This window comes from Mixophyes fleayi, chromosome 5 (genome assembly GCF_038048845.1).
Source record: "Mixophyes fleayi isolate aMixFle1 chromosome 5, aMixFle1.hap1, whole genome shotgun sequence".
Lineage (NCBI taxonomy): Eukaryota > Metazoa > Chordata > Amphibia > Anura > Limnodynastidae > Mixophyes > Mixophyes fleayi.
In genome coordinates this window covers 48,810,841-48,830,410 of record NC_134406.1, presented here as the reverse complement: position 1 = coordinate 48,830,410, position 19,570 = coordinate 48,810,841, and the positions used below count along the sequence as shown (strand labels likewise).

The following is a 19,570-nucleotide window of genomic DNA, read 5'->3' as shown; positions in this document are numbered from 1 at the left end:
TTTATTCATGTCTGTGTTCTTAGGCAAAATCATGAGTGAGCCCACTCCTTTGACTGAGAAACAACCCCACACATGAATGATCTCAGGTTGCTTTACTGTTGGCATGACACAGGACTAATGGTAGCGCTCACCGTTCCTTCTCCGGACAAGCGTTTTTCCAGATGCCCCAAACAATCTGAAAGGGGATTCATCAGAGAAAATGACTTTACCCCATTCCTCAACAGTTCAATCCCTGTACATTTTGCAGAATATCAGTCTGTCACTGATGTCTTTGCTGGCCTTCTTGACATCAGGCCATCCTTCCAGTCTTCACCATCACTGTGCGTGCAGATGCACTAACACCTACCTGCTGCCATTACTGAGCAAGCTCTAAACTGGTGGTGCCCTGATCCTGCAGCTGAATCAACTTTAGGATATGGTCCTGGCACTTGCTTGCCTTACTTGGGTACCCATAAAGCCTTCTTCACAATTATTGAACCTCTTTCCTTGAAGTTCTTAATGATCCGATAAATGGTTGATTTAGGTGCAATCTTACTAGCAGCAATATCCTTGACTGTGAAGCCTTTTGTGCAAAGCAATGATGACTGCACATTTTCAGTTTCCTTGCAGATAATCATGGTTAACAGAGGAAGAACAATGATTTCAAGCACCACCCTGCTTTTTAAGCTTCCAGTCTGTTAGATTAACTCACTCAGTGTGACAGAGTGATCTCCAGCCTTGTCCTCATCAACACTCTCACCTGTGTTAAGAGAATAACTGACCTGATGTCAGCTGATCTTTGTGGCAGGGCTGAAACGCAGTGGAAATGTTTTTGTGATAAAGTTCATTGCTATGGCAAAGACAAAGAGGAACTTTGAAATTAATTTGCAACTCATCTGATCAATCTTTATTACATTCTGGAGTATATGCACATTGCCATCATAAAAAGTGAGGCAGCAGACTGAAAAATGTTTGTCATTCTCAAAACTTTTGGCCATGACTGTACATTTTGATTATTTTTTGTTTTTGTTTAGTATTTCAGTAATGGCCACTGAAAGTGAAACTTGAATGGTTTTTCCTGTCCAATAGTAGTAATGGCATGTTTCACTGCCACATTTACTTTGGTTTAGTTGTATCTAGAAACCTAATCCTTTTCATAATTGTTCATTGTTTAATTACTTCCTTTAGCATCCAGTTTTTAGAACTAGTTTATTAAAAAGGCTCCTAATGCCTTGGAACGCCAAGAATGTGGAAAGTAATTTTAGAAATTTCAACATGGAAGATAAGGTCCAAGGATTTTAAAATTAACGGATATACATTCTTGGGGATTAATTGTAATACTTACGAAATAAAACTGAATCTATGAACAGAGGCTAGCAGTATATCAGTTTAAGACAAGCCTCTGTCTGGAAAACATTGCCATAAGGCGCAACATAGTAAACTCTGGCAGTCTGGTTGTTGAACTACAGTGCCAGGGTATAACATTTTAGCAGTGGAGTATTTTAAGTCATTGCATGAAGACATTCAATTAAAATAAAATTTGAAATCTGCTTGAACAGATTTCTCTTTAGGAAAAAAAGCGTTAAACTAGTAATCAACATATTTTAAAGTAGGAGTGCTGCAAAGAGAATGGTTTCTGTGCTGACAGACTTATGTCTCGTAATCTTTGCTAAAGAGTAATGTTTCTCAAACCCAGTCTCAGGAACCCTAGCAGTACAGGTTTTCCAGGTGACAAGGGAAATAATACCCCCTGGGTGTACACCTGTGCTAAAGCAAAGAGATATGGAAAACATGCACTGTTAGGGGGTCCTGAGGACCAGGTTTAAGAAACACTACTATAGGAGCAGAGTTTCTGAAAATCAGCCCAAGTTAGAAATTCCTAAAGCGCATTTAAAAGATGTCAGCTGTGTTCCACCTGGGAGATATGGAAACATGCACGTTAGCAACCTCTGAGGACTAGATTTGAGAAACTACTATAGTGGGTATTTAACAAACTGAAAGGAATGGTCATAAGTTATGCACTGGCAGGTCAGAGTATAAAGAGCAAACCAATGTTCTGCCCTACATATTAACAAATTTGACTGTACCGTTCAGTTTTGGGCTCTTGATGCCTAGAGCATTTTATACTAGTGTGTACCAAAAATCCTAAATATGGACTTGTAAGTAAGCACAAAAAGTTTATACCTTACTCCCCCATGGTTATACCTTACTCCCCCATGGTTAGCCAAATGTGGTGAGAGGTTGTTAGTATAGTCTTCTGTCCTAAAAGGGTCATAAGATGTATTTCCAGAACCGCTAACTACAGAGCCTTAAACGATACGATGGGGTGTGAGAAAACTGACAATTATACTCACTGTAAATTTCCTTTCCTTGAAATACTCCATAGCAGCAATTACAATGGGTAAATACCCTATTTAGCAGAGTAGACAGGCACCAAGGCACCCCCCCTGGAGAGTGTATAAGGTAACTCCTCCTCCTCACCCGTGTATTCAGTCACTTCCCAAGCTGCCATGGAATATTTCAAGGAAAGGACATGAACAGCGAGTATAATCCTCAACTTTCCTTTTCTGATTCCATGGCAGCTCTTACCAAAGCAGTATAAATAGAAAGGTGGGCCAAGTAATCAGCAAACTGATAAACTGTATGATTTATATTTAAACACTTGTTGGACAATTCTTCTCCAATACTGCATGTCAGCAGCAGATGAGATATTGATCAGTAATGTTGGGTAAATGTGTGTATCGATGACCATTCAGCTGCTTTGCAGATGACGTACGTTGATGCCTTAGCCTTATATGCCCAGTAGGTAGTCACAGCCCTTGTCCATTGTGCCTTTAATAGTTTAGGCACTTTACCCAAGGTATGAAATTGTTCTGAGCAGGGGGATGTGAACAGAGATGGCTCATATTAATCAAGGAATAATAGTAAGTTGAAACAACTTCAGGTAAATAAGCAGAATTAGTCCTTAAGACGACTATCAGTATAGATGCTTAAGAAAGGCTCCTTACCCCAAGGCCTGTAGGTCTCCTACTCAAGCAGATGTAATGGCTACTAAAAGGAATACTTAAATGGTGAGCCAATTGAGCGAAATTTCCTGCAAATGTTCAGTTGAACCTGAGGTGCTGGCACTAGGATAAGCAATAGAGTTAAGACCCCTCTAAATTGCATAACAGATAAGGCTAGTTCTATTTAAAGAGAGGAACCAAACAACTTAATCTACCACAAACTTGGTTCTTTGGCTGCTTGTAGCAACCAAGTACACAAGGGAGAGCCTGCTATTAGTTACCATTTTGGACCACCACATGCAAATTGGAGACCTTGGGCCTGATTCATTAAGGATCTTAACTTGAACTTATTTCAGTCTCCTGGACAAAAAAGTATTAAATACTGTCTTTTTTCACGTAGCACACAAATATCAACTTTAATTTTCAGTGTACAAATAAGCTATCAAGTATTTGTGTGCTACATGAAACAGACAGTATTTAACTTGTGCAAAACAGAATACTAATTTGCACCCCTTGTATTGTAACATGGTTTTGTCCAGGAGACTGAAATAAATTTAAGTTAAGATCCTTAATGAATCAGGTCTTCACAGAGAAGGGTTAACTCTGTTCATCCATGCATCACTTGAAAGGATTCTCAAAACATGACCAGAGTAACTTACTTTGGGTACTCAAGAAACCTTGCTATAGCCAACATATTGGCTATTAAGTTATACTGCAGCACAATGTAGTGCGACAAGCACTTTATAGAATATAATGGAGAAACTGCAGCTCCAAAACATTTGTGTACAATTGTTTTCAATAAAGCCAGACAACTATAATTGACATTTTTGATATGGTCATTTTAATTCCTACACAAACTGAGAAATGTTTAAACAGGTAATTGTGGGAGGAAAGAGGGAAGGCTGCGAAGAGTGCACACCAACATTTATACACTGCTTAGCTGTGGTATGTGCTGAACGGTTTATTCAGGTGCATGATAGATCTTGTGTGAATGGAAATAATGTAGACACATTATATCCAAGTCATCAGGATCTGTTTATTTACTCTTGATGAAGTTTCCAAAGTAAATCTTCCCTGTGTAGAACATTTACCATTTAAGACATTTGGCAATCAGAGATTTAGAGGGCAAAAAAACCCCAGGAGCAACACCATATTATTTTCCAAAAGAAATAAACTGCACTCCAATGCTCAAACAGAAAGGTAACGTAGGCGAAGTCCCATCATCACATGTGCTGTGACTTACACTCCCAGAAATCAGAATATTCATGACTTTCCTTGTGAGAAACTGCCCTCAGGGACATTTTGTAAACCTCGTTTTGCAGATAGACTAAACAGGAACATAATGTAAAAGTGGGCTAATATTGTTAACAGTGTTGCTGGAGGTTTATTCAGCTACAACAATAAGTTATGGTTTGTAGGTTCCCCAGGAGGATGTCACAGGTGTCCCCCTTAAGTTATCAGTAATAAATCAGACTGAAGGTAAGGTCTGCAGCTGTTTTATTTACAAGTTTACACTGAACAATGATAGAAACAGCGACTTTCAAGCCTGGTTAAGTAAAGAATAATGTAACAATAGGTATCATTTAAGTGATTACAATATTATAAACAAACTACACTGAAAAAGTTAATGCCAGTTAAAGTATTGGCCATAATATTAAGAAATATGATATACAAATTGAATGTGTGATTGAGGAGTTGAAGATGGTAGAGATCTGCACAGAAGTCAGATTTCTATATAATCTGAATTAAACAAAGGAAAACAAAAAGGCTGTGACCGTCCCTATCTTAACATCCGTTTAACCTTTCCATTCCCAGAAGAGGCCACAAGGCAATTGCTAGATTACCACCTCTCCTGGAAGAGGAATAATTATCAGGAAAGCCTAGTTTTGAAGTAGAACAGGCAGTTTGCTTATTCAAGTAGAATATATTCCCAGTGTCCGTAGCTTGTGTAGTGGAATTACATTACGGAGCATGAAGACTTCCCTTGTGAGGATCCACCATCAATTTTTTCAGCTTCCAAAATTATTCTTTTAAAAACATCCACTGCAGTCTAAAAACACAAGTTACAATGTTAAAAAGCAAAAGGTAAACTACAATGTTATTTGTTCAACATTTAGGGCGATACTGTATGCAGATTACAGACAAACACCTGGCATTTCACTGGTTCTAGTATTTGTGGGATTACAACATCTCATGTAATTTCAAAACATGTTAGGATAATGGAAAAAAAAATAAAAATCTACATCACATATGACTGTTGCAATATGGGAATGAAAAAGGGGGAAATTGACAGGCTGCCATTTGCTTGATCACATGTATGACCTGTCCTTTTCCCATTTCAATGTTCCTCAATCAGAAACCGTTTTATACATTTAAATATTAAAGCCCTTAAATCAAAATTTTGACTTGTTTTGTCTAATAAAAGTAAGTTATATTAGCCAGGCTAGCATACCTCTTGAATCAGCACCCCGCTGGATTTGAATGGAGGTTGAGAGTTTGGCCTCTAGCATACAAATACTGGCTAGATAACCATTACAAGTGCAATACCTGCGTGACTTCCTTTTAGTTGCTAAATGAAAGCTTGTAACAAAAAAATCTGTTCACAGCACTTCAAAGTCTGATTTGGCATGCAATAACTTAACAGTAATGCAGCTGTACAAGTTAATGTAGTTCTCTTGACTTCATTTTGTTGGATTGCCAGCATTACCACCTCTCTACAGGTATATTCCTTTATATGCTGTATTTAGGGATTAATACAGCATACAGCATATTACTGTCACTGCAAAGTGACTGAAATCTGCCCATTTAACAATTCCGAAACACAGCATTCATTACATTACTGTTAATAGGACAATTGTAACAGATTTATGCTTGTGGCTCCCTGAACATTCTAGACGATCTAGTTCAGCTTACACTATGAAGCCTACCTGATTTTCCTTTGCAGAGGATTCCAAGAAAGCTGCGTGCCACGATTCTGCTAGGGCTTTCCCTTCTTCATAGCTGATCACTCTGTTTAGAGATGAAAATATATTAACTGATATGAGGGGACTAACCAGATTTTAAAGTCTGCACATTAGGGGTGTTCTACAGGTTTGTCTCTAGACAAAGACTTGACAGATCATAGTCACAATATTGCAAAATTAACAGTGTTATTTTATGCCTACATTGTTTGATAGAACACAATAAACTGAAGTGATCCTATACCAAGGCTGACATGCAGGTAGTGCCAGAAAGCAGTGAGGGAAGCCGTAAACAGATGCATCCTGGCTCTCCTTGTTTTCTATTTTAAGAATCACCATCCTTTATTTGTACATATGTAGGAACTGTATCACAAACCTTTCCATGTGCAAGTCTTTCTTGTTTCCAACTAACATTATGGGTACCCTGCAGAAGGAGACACAGTTAGAGCAGATATATTTAGTTAACAAAAAAAACAAAAACTACAAAGTACTTCCAACTTACTGGACTTTTCCCACCATATCCAACAATTTTTCATGGATAACTTTAATCACTTCAAAGCTGGAAAGATAAAAAGTGGTTAGGAGGCAGAATAAAACAGAGGTCAGGGGGTTTAATGAGGAACAAAGCCCAATCATAATCATGTGTTCAGGGTAACTTATTAACGGACAAGTGGTGTGGCCTGATGAGACTGGGGAGGAACAGCACCAATTGGAGATTGAAGATAATGCAGCATTTGTTTGGTCAGGAGCAAAGGCCTCTAATCTGATGCTTGTGTTCCAGGCAGTTAGATGTTCTCTCGTCAAAATCAAGGTCATTCATTAAGCCACCACCCTACACCCTCCAGAGCCCTTAAATAAAGACACCCCCCAATCAACCACCTACCTTTTGATGGAAGTGACTGAATATACTAGTATATATCCATTAATATCTATGGAGTAAGTCTGGGGGAATATGGAAAATTCATCCTAGGAAAGAAAATAAAAAAAAATGTTTACAAGCTTACTTTACAGGTTAAGACATACATCCTTCTGTTTTCAGAGGATTTAAGCACAGCATACAGTCAATGTGCACAAGCGAGTCTGGTTTCTCAATCACCATCACAAAAACAACTACTTGTTCCATCAACGCAGGGATTTTTCCAATTTTAAGAAAAATTCACCCAAAAAGCTGGAGGCCCAAAGTGACCAGCAATTTCAATTGTCACATGACCAGGACTGGCCAGCTTAAGACTGTCAGAAAGACTGGTCACATGACTCATCTGCCAGCTCCCTATATGCAGGGCTTATGTTTTATTCTTGTTAGCACGAGTATAAGGCTAGAATTTCCTGCTTGGCATGTGAAAGGCTACAGATAGCCTTATGTGTTCTAAAGTTTGGTAGTTTAAGCTACTATTGTTATTTCAACTTCTGCAGTACCCAAATGACAAAATACTAGAAATATGATATTTGATGCAAATGGGCATACTACAGAAGTGTATGCCACACCAAGCATTAAAACTGGAAGTTTAAGACAGAGCAGCAAGATGCATGCACACATATGCACATGAAATACAACATGGTTAGTATTACTCCACTTGCAATAAAAATACTGCCCCCTTATGCATTTCAAATAGGAGCAAGGTGTGTTCTTGGTAGTTTCTGAGAATGTATGCTACAACGATCTATGCAAACTATTTACATGATCTTACAAGCTAAAAAGCCACAATGACAAAAAATAAAAATTGATGCTCATGTAAGTCTTCTACTTGTGTCAATGGAGCCACAGCTTCAGATTCCCACAAGGAGATTCAATTCAGAAACAGGACCTGTAGGAGCCTAATGCAATGTGCAAATGGCCACATTTCTGTGTACAGTACCCAAATCATTGCCAATTTTACTTGCACCAATGTGGTGTGAGCATTAAAAAAAAAAAATATTTTAGGTACAGAAAATCCTGTGGAGTCACATGACTCTTGTAAGGTTTGGATAAGATGTAATTTTTTAAAAAAATTAGGCAAATCTCCAAAGCAAGTCCTGATCAGGGACATTTGCTTGGGTTTCCTCCCACACTCCATACTGATAAGTTAGTTGGCTACTGACAAGATAAACTGTATCCTGTGTTGGGGAATTTAAACTAATCTCCAATGTGAAAGGGACTTTTGTGAACGACTAATGTTTTCTATACAGTGTTACAGAATTGTTAGTGCTACATAAATGAGTTAATGTACTTACTTGTCCAGCAGTATCAACTAGCTGAAGATGGTAGTCTTGTCCATTCACAGAAATCAGTTTAGTAAATGCTAGAAAACAGTAAATATTATGAACAGGTTAGTATGACACTTGTCAAAACAGCAATTCCTATACCATGGATATAATGCACTCTGGATAGGCATAATTAAATGTCTAATTTAGAGAAGTATTAGTCAATGCTAGCAAATTATTAAATTCAACCTTAGATTGTGTTAATATTGTTAAGCCCACAATAGGCAAACATTTGTGTTTTATTTATTTTAAATCAGCATGTGCACAGTGGTAGCAAATTAAACCTCCATATAGGATCCTGGGGTGAGGAGGAACTCCCCTGCACTAGATGGGCAGTCTAGTTAAAAGGAAATGGAATGTTAACAGCATTTATTTCACAACGATTTTACATCAATAGGAGGGATGTGAAGGTATATGGATGTTAGAATACCATAGATAACAACCCAATTAAGAACATTAACCTGCTTCCATTTTCCATACCCATTTTAAATAATTTACTAGATTATACTTATACCAAACATCAGTTTTGGAAATACAAGAACTCACCTTCGTGTTTAGATATATAACCATCTAACACAAGAATTCTAGATTAAGTATTTATTAAAAATCATTTGATTACTGGAAAAAAATTAGTACAGACTTACTGGAATCTGGGGGGATAGTAGAAAAAATACCATGAGAAATAAGTCAGTTTGTGAGACATTAAATATTCAGCAACAATTTGTTGATCAGTACAAAGATCACTTAAGTGTGGGGCCAACAGGAGTCTTGTTTGAGCAATTAAAAGATTAGATAGAGGGCAGAGAGAATTTAATTTTTTTTTTTTTTTTAAGACTAGTAGGATGGACAGTGCTGTCAGGATGTTGGCATCTGGGGGGTTCCTGGAAAATGACTTTCCCCAACTTGTACATGAGGGACAGGGGTGCCAAGAGCTGTCTGGTAGTTTTAGAAAAAGTAGTTTATACATTTAATTAAAACAAACATATGAGGAAATTGTGCAGATTGTGTGAAAATGACATTCCAGACCTTGGTTCGTGGTATAATAATTACAAGTATTGAATTGGCTGAATATTATTGTGCTATACAGCATAGAAGTGCTTTACTAATATGCCTTGATTAAATAGAACCTTGCTTGCACAAACTATTTACTACACCTAAACAGATACTCTTTAGCTGTACCGACAGCTTAAATCAAAATTTAAAGGGGAAGATATGCAAAGCCACTTTTACAAGTCACTTACTGTTTTCTATAGTGGGATCATAGGAATCCACAAACTGCCCTTCAACAAATTGGATTGTTAAGGAAGACTTTCCTAGAATACAGGAGGGAAAGTGTGAACAGCAGAAAAGCATTACATTTTTAGAGTATATATTAATATGCACATCTATAAGAGTTGTAAACAAGCACATCTGTGTTTGTGCATTAAGTGCCTGTTAATACATCTGCTAATGTGCTTTACATCCACTTATGTAAGAATATAGCATCCAAACTAGATGAATGGGTTTTCTACCAGTTTTAAAATGAACTGGTATCAAATTTAACAGACAAACCCCATTTTTCTTCTGCTAATGCATATCACAAGTATAATAGATTGTATTGGTAAAAGTACAGTGTATAAAAAACTAAATGTTAACATAATGTAGTTTTCACAATTGACCTGTTTTCATAGTACATATGTCAAGTCCTTTGCTGCACAACTGGAACATACTTGGATAGTGTTGGCCAACCTGTGACTCTAGGTGCTGTGAAACTACAAGTCCCAGCATGATTTGCCAATATATAGCAGCTTATTGCTGGAAGGGCATGCTGGGACTTGTAGCTTCACAACACCTGGAGTGTGACAGGTTAGCCAACACTGTACTAGGACATGGAAAACATGATTCAGAATGCAAGAATCAACTGTCATTTATTTTTATAGTGCCACATTCTGCAGCGTTGTACAGAAAACTCACATCAGTCCCTGCCCCATTGGAGCCAACAGTTCAAATTTCCTAACATACACAGACAGACTAAGGTCAATTTGTTAGCAACCAATTAACTTACTAGTATGTTTTTTGAGTGTGGGAGGAAGCCAGAGCACCTGGAGATAACCCACGCAAACATAGGAGAACATAAAAACTCCACACAGATAAGGCCATAGTCCATGATCTATTGGCACCATTGTACGTGTAACTTAACAGGAAGGGGGTGGGTGAGAAGGAAGAGACTGGACATCTGTCAGACATAGCCACATTTGGTTAGATAATTCATATGGGCTTGTAGCACCCTGCTGAGTGAGTGGATCGGGTCAATCAAAATGAGGGAACAGGAGCTGAAGTTAAGCCAGGAATCAGGATGCTGTGATAATTTTTTGGAGCTGTGAATTCTAGTTGTCATGTAATCCATTGACTACATTCACTCTGCCTCTGCTTTATCTCTGTACTTGCTATGGTAATCTGCAATTTGCACTGCTGCATAAATGCAATTGGTTTGATGTTCATAAACACTTTTAAAGTGGGTGTGAATGAAGCAAAAATTACAGACTATTAGGCACTCAAAAAAATCAGTAATCTTGAAAATCAAAGATCCTGTCAGATGGAAAATTTAGGGCACAACCAACAGATTAGATCAAATGCACATCTCTGGCCATAGAGACTCCAAGCAATATTGAAAGTGGTGGAATAGGGGTTCAAGTTACCAGTGGTAGTAAACTAACAGAACATGCTTATACAAACAATGTTTAACCATAGTTTAGGATCTTAGCCCATTCATAATTCAGGGCCACCCCTCCTGTCCCCATTTGGTTTTAGATGCTTTTGCACAAAAAATATTAGTCAGTTCTTTGTAGTGAAGGGCTTTTTGGCATTACAATGAAAGCATCATAGGGCTTCCAGCAATGTGCCAAGTGGGAGTAGGGAGCAGACATAAGGATGGACAAAGTGCTGAATTTGAAGATATTGAAAATATTTTATAGCTGAAAGCAAAAGCTTCTGAAAAGTCCAGGAATGAGCGGAGCAGCCATGTCACAGGAGTATGATGTTTCTGCTAATCCAGGATTGGAAATCTGTTAAAAATATTTCCACTGGAAATTCAGGCAATTCCATGCGAGAATAAACTGGTGATGAAGAGCTGAATATAATGCAGGTGCAAAAGACCGGGGAATTTGTACTTCTGTTTTTTTAAACAACTTCTACATATTTCTATATTACCCAACACAAGGACACACAGGCCAGTTAACCTAGCATATCTTTTGAGTGTTTTTGGATGTCTCCAAATCAGTGTAAGGTAGAAGTGCTCTCAGTAAGCTCGAGTTGGTCAGCGACACTTTCCCAAATAGAAGTGTGAATTGAATGGTGAGAACCATGTAAACGGACACTGGTAATTTGGGATTGGTGGCAGAAAACTTAAAACCATAATCGACCATTGTCCCGGACACTCCCAAGATTTCAGGTTGTTCTCTGGAACTCGGAACAAGTCACCCTCACATACCTTGTCCACTTCCTACTGAAGTGGGCAGGATCATCATTTATGTAGCGCCACTGATTCCGCAGCGCTGTACAGAGAACTCATTCACATCTGTCCCTGCCCCACTGGAGCTCAGTCTAAATTCCCTAATATGGGGATTCTCTATGAAAATTTGCAACCAATCATGTTATTTTGCCCCCACTCACTGTGGCACAGTAGTAACATTTTGGACCTGCAATGGAAAATACTCAATCACTGTATCACACACCAGCTGACCAGCCCTCCAGCAGTCTGATAGTGGGCAATTAGGACTTAAACCATTCTCAAAATGCATGTTACATACCCAGCCAATATTAAATACAGGTTAACAATGCCAGGAAACCAATTCAATTGAAATGCTTGAAAAAAGTTTTGCAAAATAGGGAAACTTAGTCCCCTTTCAGTAATTAGTTTAGCTGTTCTAATTATAGACTTCTTCATAGACAGGCCACAATGTGATTGTACAGTAGGTAATGTTTGGTTGGGGGGGTATGTACTGGGAGGGTTTCAAAGTACAGTAATCAGGGTAACATTTGTTTTAGTTGCATTTATTCCATCAAAGCAAGGGATTGAGAACATATCCCATTTAGTCAAATCCTGTTGAACATTTAGTATTGGTGTAGTTTTTTGTATTCAACTGTTTAGCATAATCTTTAGTTATAGCTCTTCATAATTATTGGATTACTAAGGAACTAAGCAGTTTAATTCTAACTCTTTCTATTTGTGGAGTGAGGTGGAATGCAAGAGCTTGATTTTAAATACATTTTATATGGCTGTCTTCAGTGACAGACAATCCTCATCTACACCATAGTAAAACTTCATGTGTTGTTGATTCACATAAGACACCACAACTAGCACTTGAACTCAAAAGCCATCAAACCTATTTGACACCCAATAGCTAAAAGTAGATCTAATCAAAATATTAAGGGAATACAAATGTCAGGATCTTAATACAAAATGCAAGACCTTGATCTTGCTCATCAGCTTATTTACAGCACTAATCAATATGGTTTGGTCTCAGCATATAAAGTAAGCTATTGGTCACATTACAGAATGAAACCACAAGATACAAACCAGGAAAGCATACTAAACATTAAAAGCTAGATGCCTGAAGTTTGCACGGATTTAAAGAGGCCTTTGCCAAGTGTTAAAACTAGTGTCCCTCCCCATAATTTCTGTCCCCAAATGGAGGATTGTCCCTGAATATTGCTTTGACTTGGTTTTCTCAGGTACATAGAAAGCTAAATCCCTGACATGAGTTGCATTTTGAACCTTTTGTTTAATGGGTAAAGGACACTTTCCGCAAAGGCATGCTTTGTTCTCAGATTTATTCTAACTTGTGGAAAATGTCCAGATGGATCTGTTGATGTAGGAAATGTCAGCATTGTAGATCCACAAATGTAGAAAGTGCCCGTGAACAGTGCAGTCAATACTGTGTGTGATCTTTCCAGGCTAGAATTAGTAGTGTGACCTGAAATGTCATCTGCTGCCTTTTACGTTTGTTAATTTCACATTGAAATAATGCTTCCTGAAGTTTCAGGAATTGTTCCCTCGACTAACACATAAATGTTGGAAACTATTGTTTCCAACAACGCTAGAAGTATTCACCAAACCACTAAATACACACGTTTAGAATGCATTGAAACAATACAGATTGTTTTACATGGTGCTGGTTAATATTCTTCTGCAGTCAGTTAATGCAGAATAGTGTGATAAGGACTAAAGAAGCCCATGCACAAGCTGATCAGCTCACTTGGCCTGACTTTCAGATCAGTCAGATTTTATCGTGTAACATATCTGAGGTCTAGTCAGTCAATAGTCCGCTGATTTAGGACAGTCAACCCGGACCGCCATTAAATCTGATTGGGTGATGAAGATATGCGTTTTAACATCTGAAAGATTCCAGTCAGCGGTTGATTAGGATAAACAGCTACAGTTTCATTTGAAATTGTGACAAAATATGAAACATGTCGATGTTCTCCCTGGGAAGATAAAATCAAGACATCCCGTGTGGACCTCTGTATACTATGCCTAGCCTCATAGGTGCATCTAATCCATAGGCTGACTAGATTGCTTTCATTAAACACAATTTGATAGGTACATACAATTCGATGAATACTTTCATCTTGAGTCATCACACAATGCAGATTCAACAGCTTTAATAAAAGATAAAGAGTTTGCAAAGCGCAAAAGCAGAGATTCACCAAGTAAACTTAGACCACTTCGCTCTCTTTTCTCTTCAGAGCTGCGTTGGTAGTTACTGCTCGAGAGCCATCTTTCCCAGGTCCTCTCTCTCAAATACAAACTATCAGGCTATCAGACAACTTTTCATTGCATCATTTTCTCTGGTCACAGTACCCCAAAACAAGTACATGCAAGTCTTCTAAAGCCATCCTCCAGGCCCAGTGTTCAACCCTGCCACCCAGCACAAGGGTATTTTTGCAGGGGGTGGGGGGAGTGTGAATATTGGAAACTGAGGTGGGGGGGTTATCAATATGGAATCACAGGTGGAGTGTCAATATTGCATCACAGGGGGAGGTCAAACTTCAGGGGAGAGGACCTGTAAAGAGCATGTTTTTGCTAGCAGATCACTTGCTGGTAAACCCTAAAGACAGTGCTTCTTACTTGGAGGGTCTTCTGTGTAAAGCCAGCATTTGTGCAGTATCTGGGCATAGGATTTTCTACTCAAAACCAAATTAAAACCTGTTTAAGGGATCGCATGAAGCAGAGCTCACCAAATAATCGGATGCTGATTTCATTAGATGGACCAAATCCTATAGACTTTGATAATGAAAAAGCTGCAGATGACTGGACCTCTATGAAATGAATATATAAAATGTTAATCTAGAGGTTAAGTCAATATAAAGTCAGGATTTCAACATTTAATTTGTGCAAAGGACCTCACCTGGCTGGCAAAAATTTCTGGGGAGAACACTGAGGCCCATACTGTACAAGAAGCCTTAATTATTCTCATTTCATCTGCAAAGAGCTATATAGTCTTCAGCACCCTGGGTTGCTACAGGGGGAGGCAGGACATAATATGGGAAATGTCCAAAGGTTATCAACTTAAATTTTTGTGCAAATGGGCAAAAATATTCCCAGTGAATTAATTTAATTAAGCTGTAATATGTCCATTAGATAGATATGTAGCTATAAAAGTAAATGTTTGCATATTTTTTATTAATCCTTTCTATGCCTTCTTGATTAAGCACATCCTAGGTGCCTATATTCTGTACCTCAAATGCAAGACATTCTCTAGCCACTGCTGTCACAGGCTGCGTGAACTTAGTAGCCTTTTCCCATCTGACACTGTAGCAACCAAAGATATACATGGTAGGTTAATTGGTTGCCAACTAAAATGGACCCTTGTACGCGCACACACACACACACACACACACACACACACACACACACACACACACGTGTTTGGGAATTCATACTAAACTCCAATGAGGCAGGAAATTTGTTAACAAATTCTCTGTACATTTCTACATAATATGGTGGCACTATATAACTAGAGAGCCATGTTGAGGGTCCATGCACCATTTGGCTAAAATGCAGTGTTCCTTAATGATAAATATATAGCCATTTTGAATTTCTCAAAGCTGTATTAAGCACCATCTTTTGGTCTCCAACATTGGTAGAAAAACAAATCACAATTTTTAATGACAGCAAGCACAGGCCTTAGAGGCTTGATTAAAATTTGTCAGTTTTTCCTGGAATCATCCCTTAGCTCACCTCTTCAAGCAATAAGACCTTTTCAGACCTATTGAAGAAGTCACGCCAGAACGCATCTCATAAAAGGATGTCCAGATGACGAATGTAAAGTACTCAATTTTTTTGACCACTTGCTTGCCGTGGCAGCAAGAGAAACTCCCATGTAAATATCTGATGTCAACAGTGCATAAAAGGTCATAGGTCAACAGATTCCTATAGACAGATCAGTCAGTGGAGGGATAGCATCCTGCCTGTCAAGGAGGAAGGTCACCCTCCACTGGTGATTTAGCAAGAGGACATTCACTATTGGGTACATGCGCCAACTTTTTTGGAGCTTGGTAAATCAGTCACCATTGAGAATAACAGGGACTGCAGTATTCTGATATTTTCCCTAAACAATGGGAAACCACTAGCACATGATTTTAGGTTTCATAGAGCTTTTAGGTATTTAAAGGCCAGGTCTTCCACCACTAGTCACATGTCTATTTTGAAATCTTATATGCCACCATATATTGGGTTAAAAAAATTACAGGCAGCACAGTGGCCTAGTGGTTAACACTTCTGCCTTACAGCACTGGGGCAATTAGTTCAATTCCCAACCATGGCCTTATCAGTGTGGAGTTTGCATGTTCTCCCCATGTTTGCATGGGTTTCCTCCAGGTGCTCCAGTTTCCTCCCACACTCCAAAAACATACTGGTAGGTTAATTGGCTGCTATCAAAATTGACCCTAGTCTCTGTCAGTTAGGTAATTTAGAATGTAAGCTCCAACGGGGCAGTGACTGATGTGAGTGAGTCCTCTGTACAGCGCTTCGGAATTAGTGGCACTATATAAATAAATGATGATGAGTCAATAATTTTGTGTGCAAGTTTGTAAGCCCCAAATCCTTTATAAGTACACATGATACCACTACTTCAATTGTTCTCTATAAGAAAATGCTCATCAGCTAATGTTTTTTTGCTGACAAACTAAATTTATAAGTGCAAGGCTGCTTACACATGGTACCCATACACAGCTGCCCCAGATGTCCTGTATTCCCACAGATCCACATCTGCTCTGTTTAGGGCTCGGCCTATCATGCCTACAGCTTACTACGCAGCCACCAGACAGAGGAAAACCCAGCAGATTGGCGGCTGCCAGGGGTTACGCCGACCACGGGCATCACACGGGCACCGTGCCTCCAGAATGTACACGGTATAGTTAGATTTACACGTGTCGCAGGCCCAGCATAACACAACGCACGAGACCAGCGACACTTGTCAGTCTATCAGCGCCCACAGACCTCGCATTATTAACGGAGCGCCATACACTCACCTACGGACCGGTACCCGAGGATGGCGATCTTCCGCGACTTGGGCTGCGGCATCTTTGGCGCCTCCACTGTTGTAGTTTAGTTCAGCCCCGAAGGCGCCGCATCCACCGTCTGATAAAAGATGAACAGGGCGGGGGTTGCACTGAGCAAAGGATGAACTTCAACGCTTCAGACCCGGTGTGCGACTGCTCTTATACACCTACGGCCTCGTTTCTCCTGAGCGTCAGTGGACGTAAGGCGTCAGCTCGGCTTTATATCCCGCCTTCTCCCTCAGCGCGGATTTGTTTTTATTCTTAACTCCGCCCTCCCGGCCAGCAGGAAAACTCGCTGCGTCATTCCTATCTTTTCGCTGCGGCGGGGAGCATTCTAATTGGCTGTTTCTTGTGGCAGGGGGCGCGGCCTCTGTCAACTGTATTTTCCTGATTGGACGTAGGCGTTGCCTTTCTGCCAGCGGTCTGCTCTCTGAAGCAGGGAAGCAATTTATTTCCAGAATGCCGTATTTCGTACGATGTAGAATTTATAAATACTAAAGAAAACGCATTGTTGTTGAATGTAGCAATATAATGTCTGCAGTACTTGACATGTTTTTGGCGTTCAAAATGCATTCAGGTATGCGAATTTGGCATCCCCAAAATGGCTCGTATAGTGGAGACATCAATGAGTTCGCTGGAAGAGTCCATAGCTGTGTAGCTCTGCGGTGCGTCAGTGAAGGTGACCATGATTTTTGGCGTAACACGACGTAAGTGCGTGGTAATGACTGGTCTTAGCACTGATCTTTTACTGCAACTCTTTTTTATTTGTTAGAGCACAGAACTCTTTACAGGGTTAAATGATTGAGGAGTATTATACTCTGGACTTCTAACCCTACAAAATATGTTTTTTACTGACAATTTTATAATTTTTTTGTAGAAAAAAAAAAAAAAAACAATACTGGCAGCTATCCCTTCCTACTGGCACAGTATTATGATCAAAACATTATTCAGGAGTGAATTTTAAAGGAGGGGGTCTAGTTTTTAGTGTCTAATTTTAGGGCTAGACAAAATTAATTTGGTTTTAATTGTCTGACCTGATTAATCTCAAGTTGAGATTCTCAACTGGTTTATTATAGTGGACCTGTCACCTATACATTACATAGTAATATAAAGGCATCTGTCACATGATTTGTGAAACTTAACAGGGCTTAAGTAATTAAAAACAATCAGGTTTCTCTGAGTGGTTTTACAGCAAGGACCTGCTATCATGAAATAGTGTTCTTATTAATATAGGGATGCATGGTATCGCAAACAAGTACACAACAAACCAAGTTGTCCAGCATATGATATAAAATCGCCATGAATGCCTTGCACAATCCACAACTTGATGCAATACAGTCTTAAGACCACCATAATTATATAGTCCCAAACTCCCACTGTATACATTTTCATACCCAACATATTGGCCATGTAGCCACTATATACAAGCTTTAAGGAAAGTAAGGCAGAAAAAGGAGTATGTATTCTCATGGACAAATCATGTTACAATGTAAGAGGTACAAATTAATTTATTATTTTGCATATAAGTTAAATACTGGCTGTTTTTACAGCTAGCATACACTAGATGGCTTTATTTTTATACTGAAATATAAAGTTGATCTAGGACATGCCCTACCCCAACTATAAATATGTTCCCACATTTTAAATTTACCTCCCCCTCCCATGCAACATGCTTTTGGTAAGGTGCAAAGTTACTCCTTTTTTTGCTTTCCTTTCCTTATTGGATCAGGCCCACAGTGTTGTAATCCATTTACACCATTCCAGAATTACAGCATCTGAAAACACTGACATGTACAAACACCTGTCAACAACTCTCTGTCATTTGACTGATTGATTAGACCTTCTGGTGCATCAATATCTGGAGTTTCTGATAGCCCAAACCTATTTACTGTAGGGCATCCTTGAGGATTTCTATCTTGGCCCCTTTCTTTAATGACTTATACCTCATTGTAGATCAATTTTATGTTAGTTTACTTGCTCTGACTAATGATCTTGACTCGGTCACCCTCATGATAACCTTGCCCATTCTAAAGGCAGGGTAAAGTTCTGGACTGACTCATACCCTCCCTTTCCTCCCATCTTCTCAAGTGTTTCCCTTTTTTCTCCATACTCTACCTTTTCTATTCCTCTCTCACTTTTCCTACCAACATATTATGGTTTATTATTTTCTTTGGCACATCAAAGTTACATTTGTTATTGTAACTGGTAATGTTGGGTGATACTTTCTAGTAAAATGTTCATCAAATGTACTATGGGACTATGAGGGCCCTTAAATTAATCTCATAATATTAAGGGGCTCCATTCTCCTAGTCAATGGTCTTCACTATTTTGCCTGCTCATCATAATAATCATCTATTTGTATAACGCCACTTATTCCGCAGCTGTGTACAGAGAACTCACAACAGTCCCTGCCCCATTGGAGCTTACAGTCTAAATTCCCTAACACACACAGACAGAGAGAGACGAAGGTCAATTTAATAGCAGCCAATTAACCTACCAGTATGTTTTTGGAGTGTGGGAAGAAACCGGAGCACCCGGAGGAAACCCACGCAAACACGGGAAGAGTATACAAACTCCACACAGATAAGGCCATGCTATGAGACTGAAGTGCTAACTATTAATCCACAGTGCTGATTAATCACTTGTGAACTGCGACATGGACAAATAAAATGAGATGGACAACCATACTCTGTTGCCTACATGTAAAACAGGAACTGGATGCCTTTTTTTTAGCAGCAGCTTTTTTTTTTTTTTTTTTTAATATATCTCTTTATTTTCATCAACAATGTGCATTCCAATATGTGCATAGAAAGGGCAATGAGTCAGTGAATCAGCAGCTTT

The 19,570-nt window shown here is 39.0% G+C and overlaps 1 protein-coding gene across 1 annotated transcript; it reads right to left on the bottom strand.

Annotated features, from left to right (window-relative positions):
- Positions 1 to 4,464: 4,464 nt before the first annotated feature.
- On the bottom strand, positions 4,465 to 16,990 carry RHEB (Ras homolog, mTORC1 binding). Its single transcript, XM_075212156.1, has 8 exons — positions 16,700 to 16,990; positions 9,427 to 9,498; positions 8,156 to 8,223; positions 6,828 to 6,910; positions 6,447 to 6,503; positions 6,321 to 6,368; positions 5,912 to 5,993; positions 4,465 to 5,034 (listed from the first exon to the last, which is right to left on the bottom strand). Exons 1-8 carry the CDS (start codon positions 16,749 to 16,751, stop codon positions 4,942 to 4,944), a joined length of 555 nt encoding a protein of 184 aa, XP_075068257.1. The 5' UTR covers positions 16,752 to 16,990; the 3' UTR covers positions 4,465 to 4,941.
- Positions 16,991 to 19,570: the final 2,580 nt, after the last annotated feature.